Source organism: Podarcis raffonei, chromosome Z (genome assembly GCF_027172205.1).
Source record: "Podarcis raffonei isolate rPodRaf1 chromosome Z, rPodRaf1.pri, whole genome shotgun sequence".
In the NCBI taxonomy this organism is placed as follows: domain Eukaryota; kingdom Metazoa; phylum Chordata; class Lepidosauria; order Squamata; family Lacertidae; genus Podarcis; species Podarcis raffonei.
Genome location: NC_070621.1, coordinates 28,349,199 through 28,366,556, shown reverse-complemented (window position 1 = coordinate 28,366,556; position 17,358 = coordinate 28,349,199). Strand labels below are relative to the sequence as shown.

Genomic DNA, 17,358 nt, shown 5'->3' with positions numbered 1-17,358 from the left:
CCATCTTCCCTGGTGTCCTGTCTTCCCCTTATGTTTAGGCAGCCAGAGATTTTTCCTCATAAACCAGAAAACAAACAGAACCAAGCTCCCCCCCCCCTTTCCAAAGGTTTCCCAAAGGGCACAAACAGACATACTTGTAGTGCAGGAAAACAGGAAGCGTTGGCCAGGATGTGATTCATAATGTGAATCCAAATAGATATATTTTCTATGCACATTATATCGTTCTCAATGGGAATCATGTAATGCGCACACCAGTGCACATTTTGGCAAAATTACAACTGTGTCAATGCTTAAGAGTGAGAGTAATTTGTGCTTCCTTTGTGCTCACTGATGGGCACCATGTAGCCAGTTCTAATAGGCTTTCATGACATCATCACATCCCATTAGACCCTATTTTCTCTAAGCTCAACTACTGTTAGCATTTTGTAAGACTGGAAGCTCAAAGATCTTTGCCAGGCCATTTAAAAAACCTTTAAAACAAAATTACAACCCTATAAATCTCTGCATAATTTGGAGGTCCTCAAGGATGCAGAAACCACTGTTTGTTTTTGGTGGCTCTGTTTTCTTTCCCGATGGCTAGGTGCTTAATGCTCTTGAGTTTGCTATTAGAGAAAACAAGGACCTGCAACAAAATGTTGAGGTGTATCTAGCACAAGCATCAGGGAATGGATGTGGCAGTGAAAGCTCCTTCCAACTCTACAATTCTCTGATTCCGCCTCCCACCTTGCAGTCTCAATTTGAGACTACCAGTGCCTACCAGTCAATTTCCTAATGTCACAATTGAGAACAGGTGACCTGCTGGTTTGACATCAAATCATGCAAGCAAAACAGTCTGTGAAGCACCAACAACCAACTGATCAACAACTAACTCAAACAACTAACAACTAACTCAAATGCCAACAACTAACTCAAATGCCAACAGTGTCCTTCAGCTCTCTATATTGGACAAACAGGCCAAACCTTACGCCAAAGAATAAACGGACATAAATCGGACATCAAGAATCACAAGACAGAGAAACCAGTAGGAGAACACTTCAATCTCCCAGGACATTCTATACAAGATCTCAAAGTAGCTGTTTTACTACAAAGGAATTTCAGAAATAGACTGGAAAGAGAAGCTGCTGAATTGCAACTCATTACCAAACTTAAAACCATGGAGAGACCTGGTCTGAACAAAGACATTGGATTCTTATCTCATTATACATGACAAAGCCATTTTTCACCTTCTCACCCCTTGCTTTTTCCTGTAAGACCTATTGCAGTCGTTAAGAGTCGTCAACAGGCTCATCACAGCTATCTGCCAATCACCCATTCCCACCACCCTTCTGAGTAATACCCCTCCCCACCTTCTCACTATATAGAAGGATCTGGCAAGTTCTGTTTCAGTGTATCTGAAGAAGTGTGCATGCACACGAAAGCTCATACCAAGAACTAACTTAGTTGGTCTTTAAGGTGCTACTGGAAGGAAAAAATTTTTTTGTTTTGACTATGGCAGACCAACACGGCTACCTATCTGTAACTGGAACTAACTGATCGTCAGTGCTCACAAAGTTCTGTCCTTAGCACTTCCCAACTACTTTTCATCCACTGATTATCTACTCTCGAGAAGCCTTATGCAAGGGTCTTGCGGGCAGCGGTGGTGCCTGCAAAGCCCTTTCATCCAAGCCCCACCTTTCCCTCCTCTCACCAGACATCATATGTGTAAGGCAGGTGGGTGTAGTTTGGATGGAACAACCTAATTATGACAGGCATAATTAAGGCTTGCAGACCAGAAGTCCCCTGTCCATGGTTCCTGCCAGACAACCATATTCTCCTTGAGGATTGTGTAACCTGCATTTTACTCCGCTGCATTTTACTACATTGTGTAACCTGCATTTTACTCCATTTTACACACACTGAGCTTTCCATTTTATTTTCAGAATGACATTGGGAACATAGGTTTTGTTCCATGTAGTATCAGAGAGGGGATATTCCCAGGCCTAGGTGGAGATGCCAAGGATTGTACCTGGGAGACACAAAGCAGATGCACTATGAATGAGTTACAGCCATTCCCTTGACGTTCCACATGGCCTGGCACTTGAACATGCTCAGTCCTTACAAGGTTGTTTGGAGGGGTCAGCTTGTCTTGTTAGTTATTTTCAACAACTATGTTTGTACGTCTGCAAACTTCAGGGTTCTCGTAATAATGCCAAGACCTCCCTCTCTCATGTTCAGTGGTTGTATTTTGGCTCCAATATTCAAGGCACTCACAAACCACCTGAATTTGCTTTTAGCAGGTGTGTTGCTGAAACTGACCAGGAAATATACATCTTTAATTGTGCATCTGCTCACAAGAACAGGAAAACAGACACACACCATTTGATTTGGATTAAGTAGCAACATTTTTAAATGACTACTGCTGAGACTTGAAGCACATTGGATGTCTATGAGCCAGTCATTACCTCTCAGCCTAACCCTACCGCACAGGATTGTTGTGAGGATAAAATGGATGGGCAAAAGAACCATATACACTGCCTTGAGCTCCTTAGAGGAATGCATTTTAAGGTTAATAATAATAATAATAATATCTAAAACATAGAAACTTAAGAACATTTCTGTTGCAGATGCAGCCAGGAAAAGATGATCATTTAAAAGGCTTCTTGGAATTCATACATAATAAATAAAATGGCTGATGCCCATGCAATAAATCAATAGTTAATTAATTGTCATTGTTGTTAAAAGGCATACCCATTGCTTCTGCCAAGCCAGAGACTTTTTGGCCGTAGATATCTGTCTTATTCCATGCAAAGGTATAGACCAAGTTGGTGACAGCAGGGAACCATTTCTGAGCCAGCCGCCCTTCAATTGTAACAGTAAGATGCACTTTTGTCATTCCAGGAGGGATGGTAGAATGTGTCATCACAATGCGTAGCAAGGTTTTGTATCCTGAAGTTCGGCTGCTCAGGTAGCTGAGCTTTGTAAAGCTGGAAGGGATGGGGATTTCCTCCTGGACCACCTGAAAAACAGTTGGGTGTGTTAATGTCACAGAAAATCACATCAGAGAAAACTCTAAGAAACTTGAAATCATCCTTCTGTTGTTTCCCAATGTGTGGATCTGCAGTTCCTATCCTTCCATTCACAAATGAAACCATCAATTCTTTCCGTAGCTCCCTTCACTCCTTAATTAATTGCACTGCTGCAATAATCAGCTCCACAAGCTTCTCTCCTTAACCCTCATCATTTCCCCAAAAATCCAATACACAGGATAGCAAGACTGGACTACACACTCGAGGGTTGTCATACACTACTCTGGTTGCTCACCCTCAGGAAAATGGGTATAAGAATACTGGGTTATGCTAGGCTGGCATAATCCACACTTACTCACCAGCAACAGGGGAATAATAATGGCATATTTTAATTTAATTTAGTGTTATGTTATTTTGTGACTGCCATTTAGGTCAGTTTCTCAGAACTAAAAAGGTTGGGAACCACTGACTTACATAAGAAAGCAAAATAATCAGTTCTTCATTTTAGCAAATAAAATCTAACATAGCTAAAGGGCAATTAAATTATCCATGCTTTAACACAAACAGGGGTCCCCATCCTAATAGATAACCAACTATTTATTGTCATTCCAGCAGTGATATTACACCATCAGCATTTGTTCTTACCTGTAGTTCTGGTATAATTGTCCCCCTTTCTGGACACGATCCTCCAAACGATGTGAGAGGAAAAGGGAGGACAATGGGATTGGGGCTCACAAAGTTACTGATGTCACAGGATGGTGGGTCCACTTCTGCTCTTTGCATGACTACTTTGTCTATCACAATAAACCGATTCCAGGACAACCAAAGTGTCCTTTTCACAGAAAGAAAAGGAGATCTCTCAAAGACCAAGGTGACTGAGATGCCCCCAACAGCCACTAGGTCAAAACTGAAAAGACAAAAGAAGCCTATTTTAAAAATCTGATTCTAGTCCAATATAGCTTCAACAATACCCTTTTGAAAATCCATCTTTCCAACATTTGGGTTAAGCACTTTCTGTGTTAACCACTCTTCATAGGGAAAAGTGGGCATATTAATATTACCAATCTTTTTAAATTTTGAACCATCAAGTGATACAGCTACTGCTCTCATACAACTGCCAAAAAATGCCTAAGTGAATGTATGCATTTAGTTATTTTATTATACTACATTAAAAAGCCACGTTATACTGAAGCTCTTAGTGCAGCTTACAAGAAATAAAAACAAATTAAAATTCATTAACGAAGCACAAATGCAATGTGAAAAAAACCTGAAGAGTCAAAACAGCATTGCAATGCGTCTGTTGTTCAAACCCTTACTATTGTTACAATCATACCTCAGGTTACAGATGCTTCGGGTTGCGTGATTTTGGGTTACACACTGCACTGAACCCAGAAGTACCGGAATGGTTACTTCCGAGTTTTGGCACTTGCGCATAAGTGCTAAATCGCGCTTTGCGCATGCGCAGAAGCACCAAATCACGTGTGCAGATGCGTGGATCACGGGTTGCAAATGCTGCAGGTTGTGAACGTGCCTCCTGCACGGATCATGTTTGCAACCCGAGCATCCACTGTATTAAGCTTTTTGTGGGAGGTAGGCTGAATGCCTGGGCCCCCTTCAAATTCTTAGAACAGCCAGGCTAGCTTCCTGACGAGGTGACAGCCTGGGTGATGGACCATAAAGTGGAACAAAGGAAGGGGCTCTGTGCAAGATGGCAGTTGGGTGGGGAACCCTCCATCAACATGCGGGCAGTTAGAAAGATGGAGGCTAGAGTGATGTGAACTAGAAGCTAGATGAAGCAAACCTGCAGACAGGTAAGCTAGAGAGAGCCAGAGAGATATTTGATTTCAGTTTCAATCCAAGGCTGCAGCTATGGGGGAAACAAGGCCATCTTGGGGTGTTAATGCTGCGAGCCCCTCCGTTGTAGGCTCAGGTTGTATATATGTATAAATAAACCATATCTCATAAAGACACCACAGTCTCTGCTGAACTTCACTCCAAAGGAAACATGAATGCTGGATAAGTGCCTAGAATCCATTTGGAGACTGAGTGTGTGTGCAACATTTTTGTTATGTTGGAAGCTGCCCAGAGTGGCTGGGGCAACCCAGTCAGATGGGAGGGGAAATGAATGAATAAATGAATGAATGAATGAATGATGAAACAGCTGACCTGCCACTTACGCTTCACTCTTTGCCAACATGGCTGTTTGAGTACTGATATCCTACAATGTCCTACAATATTGATATCCTACAATGGGACTCTTGAGAGTCCCATGGACTGCAAGAAGATCAAACGTATCCATTCTTAAGGAAATCAGCCCTGAGTGCTCACTGGAAGGACAGATCCTGAAGCTGAGGCTCCAATACTTTGGCCACCTCTTGAGAAGACTCCCTGGAAAAGACCCTGATGCTGTGAAAGATGGAGGGCACAAGGAGAAGGGGACGACAGAGGATGGGATGGTTGGACAGTATTCTCAAAGCTACAAACATGTGTCTGACCAAACTGCGGGAGGCAGTGGAAGACAGGAGTGCCTGGCGTGCTCTGGTCCATGGGATCACGAAGAGTCGGACACGACTAAACGACTAAACAACAACAACATCCTACAATGTGAAGAAGCAGGTAAACAGTCAGTTGCTTACCCACATCCTAAGCCAACCAGCTTTGGGAGTTACTAGGTTGACCTGGATGCATTAATGGCTGAGTACCTCACGTTGCCAACAAAGGTCCGTATAGTTAAAGCCATGGTTTTCCCAGTAGTGATGTATGGAAGTGAGAGCTGGACCATCAAGAAGGCTGATCGCCGAAGAATTGATGCTTTTGAATTATGGTGCTGGAGGAGACTCTTGAGAGTCCCATGGGCTGCAAGAAGATAAAACCTCTCCATTCTTAAGGAAATCTGCCCTGAGTGCTCACTGGAAGGACAGATCCTGAAACTGAGACTCCAATACTTTGGCCACCTCATGAGAAGAGAAGACTCCCTGGAAAAGACCCTGATATTGGGAAAGATGGAGGGCACAAGGAGAAGGGGACGACAGAGGATGATGTGTTATCGAAGCTACCAGCATGAGTTTGACTAAACTGCGGGACGCAGCGGAAGACAGGAGTGCCTGGCGTGCTCTGGTCCATGGGGTCACAAAGAGTCGGACATGACTAAACGACTAAACAACAACAACAACAACCTGTGCAAGATGGTTTGCTGGACACTGGTTGCAGAAGTTACTTGGAATGGTTATCCACTGACCTGCCTACATCACATACAGTGGTACCTCGCAAGACGAATGCCTCGCAAGACGGAAAACTCGCAAGAAGAAAGAGTTTTCCGTTTTTCGAGGTGCTTCGCCAGACGAATTTCCCTATGGGCTTGCTTCGCAAGAAGAAAGCCCATAGGGAAATCTCCGGGGACCTCTTTTAAAATGCTGGCGGTCGGGAGCAAAGACTTTTGCCCACCGCCGGCCTTCAGAAGAGGTCCTGGACCTCTTCTGAAGGCCGGCGGGGGGCAAAAGTCTTTGCTCCCCCCCGCCTGCCTTCCCAGGATAGCGGAGAAGCGCAGCGCGTTTCTCCACTATCCCGACGGCTTTTGAAGGCAGGCGGGGGGGAAGAAAGACTTTCGCGAACCGCTGGCCTTTAGAAGAGGTTCTGGACCTCTTCTGAAGGCCGGCGGGGGGCAAAAGTCTTTGCTCCCCCCCGCCTGCCTTCCCGGGACAGCGGAGACTTCTCCGCTGTTCCAGGGCGATCTTAAAATGCTGGCGGGCGGCAGCGAAGCCTTCGCTGCCGACCCCCAGCATTTTAAAAGCCCCCGGGAAATGCTGGTGAGTGGCAGCGAATCCTTCGCTGCCGCCCGCCAGCATTTCCCGGGGGCTTTTAAAATACTGGGGGTCGGCAGCGAAGGCTTCGCTGCCGCCCGCCAGCATTTCTCGGGGGCTTTTAAAATGCTGGGGGTCGGCAGCGAAGGTTTCGCTGCCGCCCGCCAGCATTTTAAGATCGCCCCAGGACAGTGGAGAAGATCGCTCACTGGAAGGACAGATCCTGAAGCTGAGGCTCCAATACTTTGGCCACCTCTTGAGAAGACTCCCTGGAAAAGACCCTGATGCTGTGAAAGATGGAGGGCACAAGGAGAAGGGGACGACAGAGGATGGGATGGTTGGACAGTATTCTCAAAGCTACAAACATGTGTCTGACCAAACTGCGGGAGGCAGTGGAAGACAGGAGTGCCTGGCGTGCTCTGGTCCATGGGATCACGAAGAGTCGGACACGACTAAACGACTAAACAACAACAACATCCTACAATGTGAAGAAGCAGGTAAACAGTCAGTTGCTTACCCACATCCTAAGCCAACCAGCTTTGGGAGTTACTAGGTTGACCTGGATGCATTAATGGCTGAGTACCTCACGTTGCCAACAAAGGTCCGTATAGTTAAAGCCATGGTTTTCCCAGTAGTGATGTATGGAAGTGAGAGCTGGACCATCAAGAAGGCTGATCGCCGAAGAATTGATGCTTTTGAATTATGGTGCTGGAGGAGACTCTTGAGAGTCCCATGGACTGCAAGAAGATAAAACCTCTCCATTCTTAAGGAAATCTGCCCTGAGTGCTCACTGGAAGGACAGATCCTGAAACTGAGACTCCAATACTTTGGCCACCTCATGAGAAGAGAAGACTCCCTGGAAAAGACCCTGATATTGGGAAAGATGGAGGGCACAAGGAGAAGGGGACGACAGAGGATGATGTGTTATCGAAGCTACCAGCATGAGTTTGACTAAACTGCGGGACGCAGCGGAAGACAGGAGTGCCTGGCGTGCTCTGGTCCATGGGGTCACAAAGAGTCGGACATGACTAAACGACTAAACAACAACAACAACAACCTGTGCAAGATGGTTTGCTGGACACTGGTTGCAGAAGTTACTTGGAATGGTTATCCACTGACCTGCCTACATCACATACAGTGGTACCTCGCAAGACGAATGCCTCGCAAGACGGAAAACTCGCAAGAAGCCTTCGCTGCCGCCCGCCAGCATTTCCCGGGGGCTTTTAAAATGCTGGGGGTTGGCAGCGAAGGCTTCGCTGCCACCCGCCAGCATTTTAAAATCGCCCCGGGACAACGGAGATGTCTCCGCTGTCCCGGGGGCTTTTAAAATGCTGGCGGTCGGCAGCAAAGCCCTCCTGTCCCCGGAGCTTGCGGGGCGGGAGGTGGGGAGAAGGGCTTTTCTTCCCACCGCCAGCCTTCAGAACAGCCTTCTGAAGGCTGGCGGTGGGAAGAAAAGCCCTTGTCCCCCCCCCCAGCCTTCAGAAGAGGTCGGGGGACAGACTGTCCCCGGACCTGGTCTGAAGGCGGTTTCCATAGGAACACATTGATTGATTTTCAATGCATTCCTATGGGAAACCGTGCTTCGCAAGACAAAAAACTCGCAAGAAGAAAAAACTCGCGGAACAAATTAATTTCGTCTTGCGAGGTAGCACTGTACCATGAAGAGTTTTCACATATTTATTATCACTGTGTGTTGAGCTGACAGACTGTGATAGAAAAGAGCTCTTTGTATCCCAGAAGAGGTATGGGGCATAAAATGGTATTAGACAGAGGAAATGATACAGTTTCTTATTATCATATGACTTTAGCATCGATAGTCATGTAACGTAAGGCAGTGTAAATAGTTACTTCACTCTATTACTGGATGCATCTCTTATGGAAACCTTTGATGGTAACAAACTGTGATAGGAAGTCAGGCTTAATTATGCATATTCCATCACATTTCCCAAATGTTACACAGAAAGAAAGAAACAAAACTAGAGAGAGCACATTTGCATGCTACAGCTCTGTCAAGAGATAGGTAAATCAGAAATAATAATTAGGTGACTTGCTACCCTGGCATTTTAAAATCACAAAAAATATGGAATGGATATCAGCTCCGTTACTTACAAGGCTTGACACTGCAATAGATTATTTACTCACAGTTTTAAAGTATTTATGCTGCTGTTGCAGTAAAAGGAAATCATACCATGAAATTGTGAACATAAGCTTTTTCTGCATTTGCAAGCTTTAACTGGTTCAGTTGATTAATCCATAAGGCCCTATTTTAATCAGTACATCAAAATGTCAATCCACGAACTGTGTGTTAAGGGTGCACTTTTTAAAAAAGCAGCAACTGATTTTTGCACAGATGTGCTATTGCATTAGGGAAGGGGAAATTAATTATTATTAAGTGAGTTTGTGGTGTTCGTGTGTCAGCCTGAACAATGCCCTGAGTCCCTTCTGATTCTTGGGTTTCTGTATCTGTGGGGGTAGAAGGTATGACAATCAGCTCGCCTAACCAGTTCCTCTGTCTAGGTGATTTCATTTCATTTCATTTATTTATTTATGATTTTCAATTAAATACATTTCAATAGTTTTACAATCATTCTAACATTTCAAAACTCGACTGACTTCCTCCTCTTTCTGTGGTTCCTTAAATTTATTTTTTACATTTCCTGCATATTCTGAATTAACTTAACTTATTCTTTTATTCATCTACTTTAAATATATGCTCTTAAGAAACTGTAGGTTATCACAATGATCCTGCCAATGTCCTTATCTGTTTACAGTTTGTTTGTCATCTTGATTTCTTATTTTTTCTGGTAAGTTTCTCCATTTCTGCATACAGTGGTACCTCGGTTTTCGAATGCCTGTGTAGTCGAACGTTTCGGAACTCAAATACCGAAAACTCGGAAGTAAATGCCTCAGTTTTCGAATGCGCCTCAGAAGTCGAACAGGTGACATGGCTTCCATTTTGAGTTTTCCATACTAAGGCTTCCACTTTGAGGCTTCCGCTTTCAGTTTTCGAACGTTTCAGAACTTGAACGAATTTCCGGAATGGATTACATTTGAAAATCGAGGTACCACTGTATTCCACAAGTTTTGTATCCATATTCTTTCATTGGGACTTCTCCTTCTTTCCATTTCTGGGCAAATAACATTCTTGCCACTGTTGTCGCATACATGAATACATTTCTATACTGTTTAGGTAGTTCTTCCCCTATAATTCCCAAAAGTAAAGCTGTGTGTTTTTACAAATGTTATTTTAAACATATTTTTCAATTTATAATAATCATTTCTCAGTAAGCTTTAATCTTACTACAAGACCACCACATATGATAAAAAATACATTCTTTCTCTTTGTATTTCCAAGACTTATTTGATTTTGTTTTATACATTTTTGACAATTTAGTCAATGTTTGATACCATCTATATAACAGTAGTTTTCTCTTAAACTATAGCATGCTGTGAATTTTATATCTGTATTCCACAAGCAATATAACCAATATCTACTGCCCAGTGTATCATTGAAGATTTTACTTGCTCATCCTTTGTCTCCCATGCCAATAATATCTTATAGATTTCAGACAGCACTTTAACATTACAACAGATCTCTCTCCAATTGTGATATTTGTTCCCCAAACCCTTGTATCCTATATTTCTTAAACACTTCATTTAAATGATGATATTGTATCCATGTTGTTAGCTTTCCTGATAAATCCTTAAATCCTTTTAATTTATACTCTCCTCCCCCTTGTTTTAATAAATTTCTATAAGTTGTCCAACCTTCTATTATATTCTTTTTCATTACCATTATGGTTTCCAAAGGTGAGAATCAAAGTGGTATTTTTGTCTCTAACCAACTTTTATATTTATCCCATTCTCTATTAAAAAATTCCCTAATTACAGTGGTACCCCGCAAGACGAATGCCTCGCTAAACGAAAAACGCGCAAGACGAAAGGGTTTTCTGATTTTTTAGCCGCTTCGCAAGACAAATTTTCCTATGGGCCTTTCTCGCGAAACGAATTTTTTTTTGAGTTTTTCCCCACAGGCTCCCTCTAAACTTCAGCGGAGCGGGGCGGGCTGGGAGGGAATCCCTTGGACCCCCGCCGGACTTCCCAATGCTCTTTTGAAGTCCGGCGGGGTCCAAGGGATTCCCTCCCAGCTTCCCGCATTTAAAAGCACTCCAGGGAAAGCAGCAAAGCGTGGCACGCTTTGTTGCTTTCCCCGGAGTGCTTTTAAACGCAGGCGGCTGGGAGAGAATCCCTTGGACCCCCGCCGGACTTTCCGCAGCTCTTTTGAAGGCCAGCGGGGGTCCAAGGGATTCCCTCACCGCTGCCCGCCTTTAGAAGCGCTCGGGGAAAGCAGCGCGCTTCGCTGCTTTCCCCAGAGTGCTTTTAAACGTGGGCGGCGGTGAGGGAATCCCTTGGACCCCCGCCGGACTTCCCGCAGCTCTTTTGAAGTCCGGTGGGGGGAGAAGGGCTTTTCTTCTGAAGGCTGGCGGTGGGAAGAAAAGCCGTTCTCCCCCCGCCTGCCTACAGAAGAGGTTCGAGGAAAGAGGCAAAGGAGCGCTGCCCCTTCACCTCTGTCCCCGGAGCTTGCCGTTCTCCCCCGGCCTGCCTTCAGAAGAGGTCCGGGGACAGACTGTCCCCGGACCTGGTCTGAAGGCGGTCTCCATAGGAACGCATTAATTGATTTTCAATGCATTCCTATGGGAAACCGTGCTTCGCAAGACAAAAAACTCGCAAGAAGAAAAAACTCGTGGAACGAATTAATTTCGTCTTGCGGGGCACCACTGTATGTGATTTGTAAATCCTTTATGTACTTTCACCTTTTCATACCACAAATAGGCGTGCCAACCAAAAATATTACCATGACCTTCTAAATGTAAGATATGTGGATTCTCCAATGTCATCCATTCCTTCAACCGTCAAGGGCAAAATGCTTCATAATATAAACTCATACCCAGCAGGGAGAAACCTCCTCTGTCTTTTACATCTTTCAATAATTTATATTTTATTCTCGACCCCCCCCCCAGATATATTTAGAAATATCTTTTTGCCATACATTGAAACAATCGTCTTGTTGATCACCAGAATTGATTGAAACAAAAACAACATTACTGGCAACACATTCATTTTTATAGATTGACTATAGCCTGTCTAGGTGGTTTTAAGACAATAGCCTTAGCTGGCCATTTAAGGACCATGAGTAGCATAACCAAAAAAGTTGCTGTGCGCCATATGGCAAATGGGTGGGCCTTTTTCCTTCCTGGCTGTCTGGTAGTTAGAAGGACAACAACCAAGGTAGTGGTGCGTGAACTCATCGGAAAAACAAGCCAAGAAGCTGGGCTTGTGCTGGATCCAAAGCTGTGACTAATGGAGAAGCGATATCTGTTGGGTTGTTAATGCTGTGAGCCCCTCCACCTTAGGTTCAGGTTGCATATTGGTGTCAATAAACCACATATCCCAAAGATACAACAGGCTCCACTGTCTCTCATTCCAACAAAGCCGAACACTGAGTAAGTGTCTGAAACTCCTAGAATCTCTTGTTGCTCAGATATTGGGGTGGCATATTACAATTACTGTTATTTCAATTTATTAGTTGCTTGCCACGTAAGAAATCTCCAAGTGACTTACAAAAATGTAAAAGTCCAAAGCATGATGTAAAATCAGAAAAAAGTAAAAGTGGTACAATGAATACAACAAAAGCCATACAATCACGTATAAAACAATAGCAAAAATAAAGCATTGAAGGTATATTTTATTTTCTAACAAGGACTTTTGTTCATTTATGTTTGTTATAGTGCATGTAGTATGTCTCAGAATGGTATATTTTGTACTGGAGAAAATTACATGTAAGTTGAAATTTGGATAAGCACTAGAACCTTGGGATTTTTTATTACTTATAGAGCAACATCAATATTTTCAAGAAAACTACCATCACAAGACTCGGTAATTTGGAATTATACAAAAACTACCAATGTGCCTTATTCAAATACGTACAAATTTCACCTTTCTACTCAACCCACAGACTGCATTTACCATGCATGTCTATATATTTATTTTGTTTTGTATTAATGTTCTCTATTTCTGATCTTTTGTTATAGCTGCTTTACTTGTCTTTTATCGACTGAAGAATGAACTAAAAATATTTACCAAAAATTGTATATTATGCTGATTTGCATTAAAATAAAATCAAGTAACTTATCAGTTTAAAAGACAGATGAGTCTCCAGACTTAATTATTTAATTAGTTGACAGCCAAGTTATTTTCAACAACTGAATTAACCAAATGCTTCTCAAAAATGAAGTAAAATAATATCAGAAGACACAAACTATCTCACCTTCCATCCTGTCGACTGATGGTGTATCCATAATCATTGTGGTTTTGGAAACTCACATTCACGCCAACCAGGGGGGTTCCATCTATCGCTACCACCTGACCTCGAACAACACAAGCACGTCTGCATTAAGACAGGGTGAAATAAGCATAAATATAGGAAGATACAATGATAGTTGCACAGGTTGTACAGTGAAGTACAGCGTTATGACAAACCTCTGAGAACTGCTTCACCATCACAGCAGTGATGGACCCTGAGGGAAAGGGAAGCGGAGGAGGGAGATAAGAGACAAAAGCATAGATTGAGACAGAGGTGGGTGGTCCAGGCAAGCTGTGGAGGAATTGTTAGGAAAGGCCTAGGCAGGTCCACAGCAACCATCCTGCTCTACCATTGTCCACCATTCCCTTGGCCACTGAGGCTGAAATGGCATTGCCAGCGTGAGCTAGAGAGGCAGGAGGAGGAACACAGTGCACACAGTCAAAGTAAGGATAATTTACCGGTAACCCCCCACTCACCAGCTGATGAGCAAGGTTAATCCTCCCTAGTTTTGCAGGATTCCATACAAACTCCACCCTGATTCAGGAAGGGGCTTGCATTGCAATCCCCTAACAAAATAGGGTTCCTTGCATGGATTTTGCAGAGGACTCCACCATAACCAGCAACCTTTCCATTGACACTGAACTGGATAAGCATATTGGCAAGGCAGTCATGGCAATGGCTTGCCTCTCCCTCTCGCAAAATGGTATGGGAGAATGTGAAGCTAACAACTGATCCTAAGATGAAGGTCTACCAGTCTTGCGTGTTGAGAATGCTGCTTTATGGAAGTGACTTACAACCACCAGGAGCGATGCCTCAACACCTTCCACATGTACTGTTGTCAGGAAGATTTGGGGTATCACATGACAGGGCAGAGTCTCAAAGAACGATGTGCTCACCTAATACCACAGTCCTACCACATTCACACTCCTGTCTCAGTGACATCTGCACTGGTTTGGGCATGTCCACAAAACAGCAGGATTCGCAGGGACATGTTCTACAGGGGAGCTGTCTTCAGGCACCAGGCCCCTTGGCAGATCAATATCTGTTACAAAGATGACTGCAAGTGAGACATGAAGGCTAGCAACATCAACCCTGCCATGTGGGAATCCCTTGCAGAAGACTGTAGTGCCTGGAGACAGACAGGTCATTCATCAACAAGAGTGAACAAAGGAGGGGTGGCCACTGGATAGAGCGCAGAGAGAACAAACACCATGATGCATCTGCATCACAAAACCAGATGCCTTCATCTCCCCCAGCTGCAACAAACTATGTCTCTCTCATATGGGTCTCTACAGCCGTAGCAGGCGCTGCAACTCTCCAAATGTTTGACTTCACCCCTCAAAGTGCACCCTCCATTGTCTCCCAAGACAGACAGATGCCAACAGCAACAACAATAAAAGCCTGCTGAATCTAGCCAATGACCCATCTAGTCCAGCACCCTGTTGCTCTAGTAACCAACCACATGCCTATGTGAAGCCCACAAGCAGGACCTGAGTACTACTACAGCCTTTCCACTTATGCTTTATAGTAACTCATATTCACTGGCATACTGCCTCTGATAGTGGTGGTAGAACATAGCCATCATGGCTAGTAGTTATGGATAGCCTTAGGCTCAATGATTTCTTTCTCTAGCTGTATGTCTTGCATTTTCAATTGCTTGTACATTATCTTACATATAACGTTAGAAGTCTTTTCTGACCAACAGAAGAGGCATTAACTGCTGAAGTGTATGTCTGATAGACAAACTAACAAATGGCAATTTTACTCAAAGAAATGTATAATTTATTGCATCAAATGTTGCAGTGAAATGTATTAAGGAAAAAAGGTCTAGTAAGGTTTATTCATTTCCTTCCTACTGACAACACTGGTCTAAGCAGCCTCGGGAGGGCAATTAACTCAAGGCCTAGAATAATTTTAGTCACATGTATGAAGGCAAATCAAGCAAATTGCTAGCAATAGGTGGCTAAAAACGGGTAAACTATTTTAATATGCACACCCTCAATCCATGGCCACAGTATGAACATCAGACTGTCAAGTCTTTTCATGCTTTAAGTAGGTCGATATATTTGGCTCATTTAGAAGTGCTAAGGGGTCCATCATAAAAGGTGAGTGACTGAAGGGCAATCTGAACACTGGTGTTATATTGTGACTATATTGTGACTAGTAAGCGCCAGTCAAAATTTTCTCTCAGCCATGAACTAAGCCATGTCAACTCCCCTATCTCAGTGTTTGCAATACAGAGATAAAACAATGGTCACCTTTACAGGGTTGTATCAAGGATCACTGAGATAATGTATGTGATATGCTCTGAATACTTGATACATTGCACCAATGCTTAGTATTGATATTGATTTTTGCCAAGTGTCACAGGAAATGTTCATGCAAAGGTAAGAAGAGACACATAGGGATCCTCTCCAGGGGGTGAATGACATGAAATCCTTTGTTGTGACCTTGGGTGGTGGTGGTTGTTTCAACTGCAGCATCTCCTCCTCCTACCTTTGCTCCTCCTTCTTTTGATGGAGACACTCCATCAACATTGTGCTTCCTGCTGTTCCTGATTAAGTGCTAAAAGTGCTTAGCAACAGTATAGCCTGAAACTTATAATGCTGCTTCCACTTTTTGTTTTCTAACTTTAGAAATATCCACTTGACTTACTTTTTTTTTAAAATAAAGCTAAGAGAGAAAGGGAGTGAACTTGAAGATGAATTAGGAATCATTCAAAGTTCTACCCCCCCCCCATGAACTTAATTTGTCTTTAATTATGGAAACTACTTTCAGGTTTAGTTTAGAGATTTTTGAATTAGTTCAGTGAACTTGGTTTAACTGAAAGAGATAATTCCTAGAACTGAAAGAGTTCACTACGCGTGTGAATAACCATAGGTTTGTAAACATGGGTACACAAACTGTCCTGAAACCTGGCTTACATTGAGGTAAGTCCCAATAGTGCACACAGAAACCAGTGTAGTGTAAGCAGAAAGTGCTACTGACAACAGTCCCAAGGGCAACACTAGAGAGGAGTCAATGATCAAATACAGGTTCAGGTCCGATGCAAAGAGAAAGGTTCAATCTGTACAGACAGGCTCCTGTCTCTGATGAAGATTTAGGGATGGAATCCTAGGGTCAGTCCTAATATCACAGTACAGTTCCCAAAACAGTCAAGCCATGGTCTATCAATTATGAAAGTCTCTGCCTTGCTTCTCTTTTTATTCCTCTCAAACAAATCAGCCAAACCAACTCCGCCTTTTTTTTAAACGTCACTGCTGTCACTCTGTGGATATATTTCCCCCATCTCTGGCTGCTCACACCAAACAGCGCTTCTGAACTTAGAATCATAGAATTGTAGAGTTAAAAAGGACCCCAAGGGGCATCTAGTCCAACCCCCCTGCAATGCAGGAATCTCAACTAAAATCTCCCATGAAAGAGAGTCCACCACCTTCTGAGGAAGTCTGTTCCACTGTCAGACAGTTCTTACCTCTAGAAAATTATTTGTGGTGTTTAGTTGGAATCTCCTTTATTGTAACTTGAATATATTGGTTTGGGTCCTACCCTCCAGAGCAGGAGAAAACAAGCTTGCTCCATCTTCCATGTGACAGCCCTTTAGATGTTTGAAGATGGCTATCATATCTCCTCTCAGTCTCTTCTTTTCTTCCAGTATTAGATAAAGTGGTACAGCATTCAGACACAGGGTGAATAATAATGTTTCAGACCATATTATGATTTTACTTAAGAATTTAGCAAAATGAAAAGTTAAGCAGGTTGAAGAAAAAAAATTCGGGGCAAAAGACTCTAATTTTAAAGTTTGCGCAGTTATCCATTAGAGTTTAAGAGATAAAAACATCCAGCTATACCTATTCTAGAATGTTGCCTGAATCAAGCCAATACTTAACAATTTTCACCCCACAGTTCAGCTTGTGGATCCCTTTGTGGTCCTCTCTTGGTTTCTTCCTCCTGCAGCATCCAACTGGAAACGCCAACACTTTCCAGTGTTCACGCAGTCTTAAAAACTATTTATCCCTCTTATTCTCTTGCAGCTCTTAAACTCCAGCTCTTCACAACAAAGTCCTTGATGTTTAGCTAACTTCCAGCACTTTAATTAATCAGTAGATGAGTAGTATCTTAGTTAAGTTTCTACTTCCCTTGAATTGCCATGTTCTTAGGAACAACTTTTGAATCTCCTGCGCAAAACATA

At 43.2% G+C, this 17,358-nt stretch overlaps 1 protein-coding gene across 8 annotated transcripts in view; it reads right to left on the bottom strand.

The window, feature by feature from the left end:
• The window catches only part of TENM1 (teneurin transmembrane protein 1), a 408,277-nt gene that overhangs the window by 114,705 nt on the left and 276,214 nt on the right, over positions 1-17,358 (bottom strand). For all 8 annotated transcript variants that reach the window (XM_053373197.1, XM_053373202.1, XM_053373199.1 and 5 more), the window contains 3 exons: positions 13,134-13,253; positions 3,651-3,912; positions 2,728-2,995 (listed from right to left, as the gene is read on the bottom strand). In XM_053373197.1, coding sequence (XP_053229172.1) covers positions 2,728-2,995; positions 3,651-3,912; positions 13,134-13,253 — 650 coding nt within the window. The remainder of the gene's footprint in view (positions 1-2,727; positions 2,996-3,650; positions 3,913-13,133; positions 13,254-17,358) is intronic.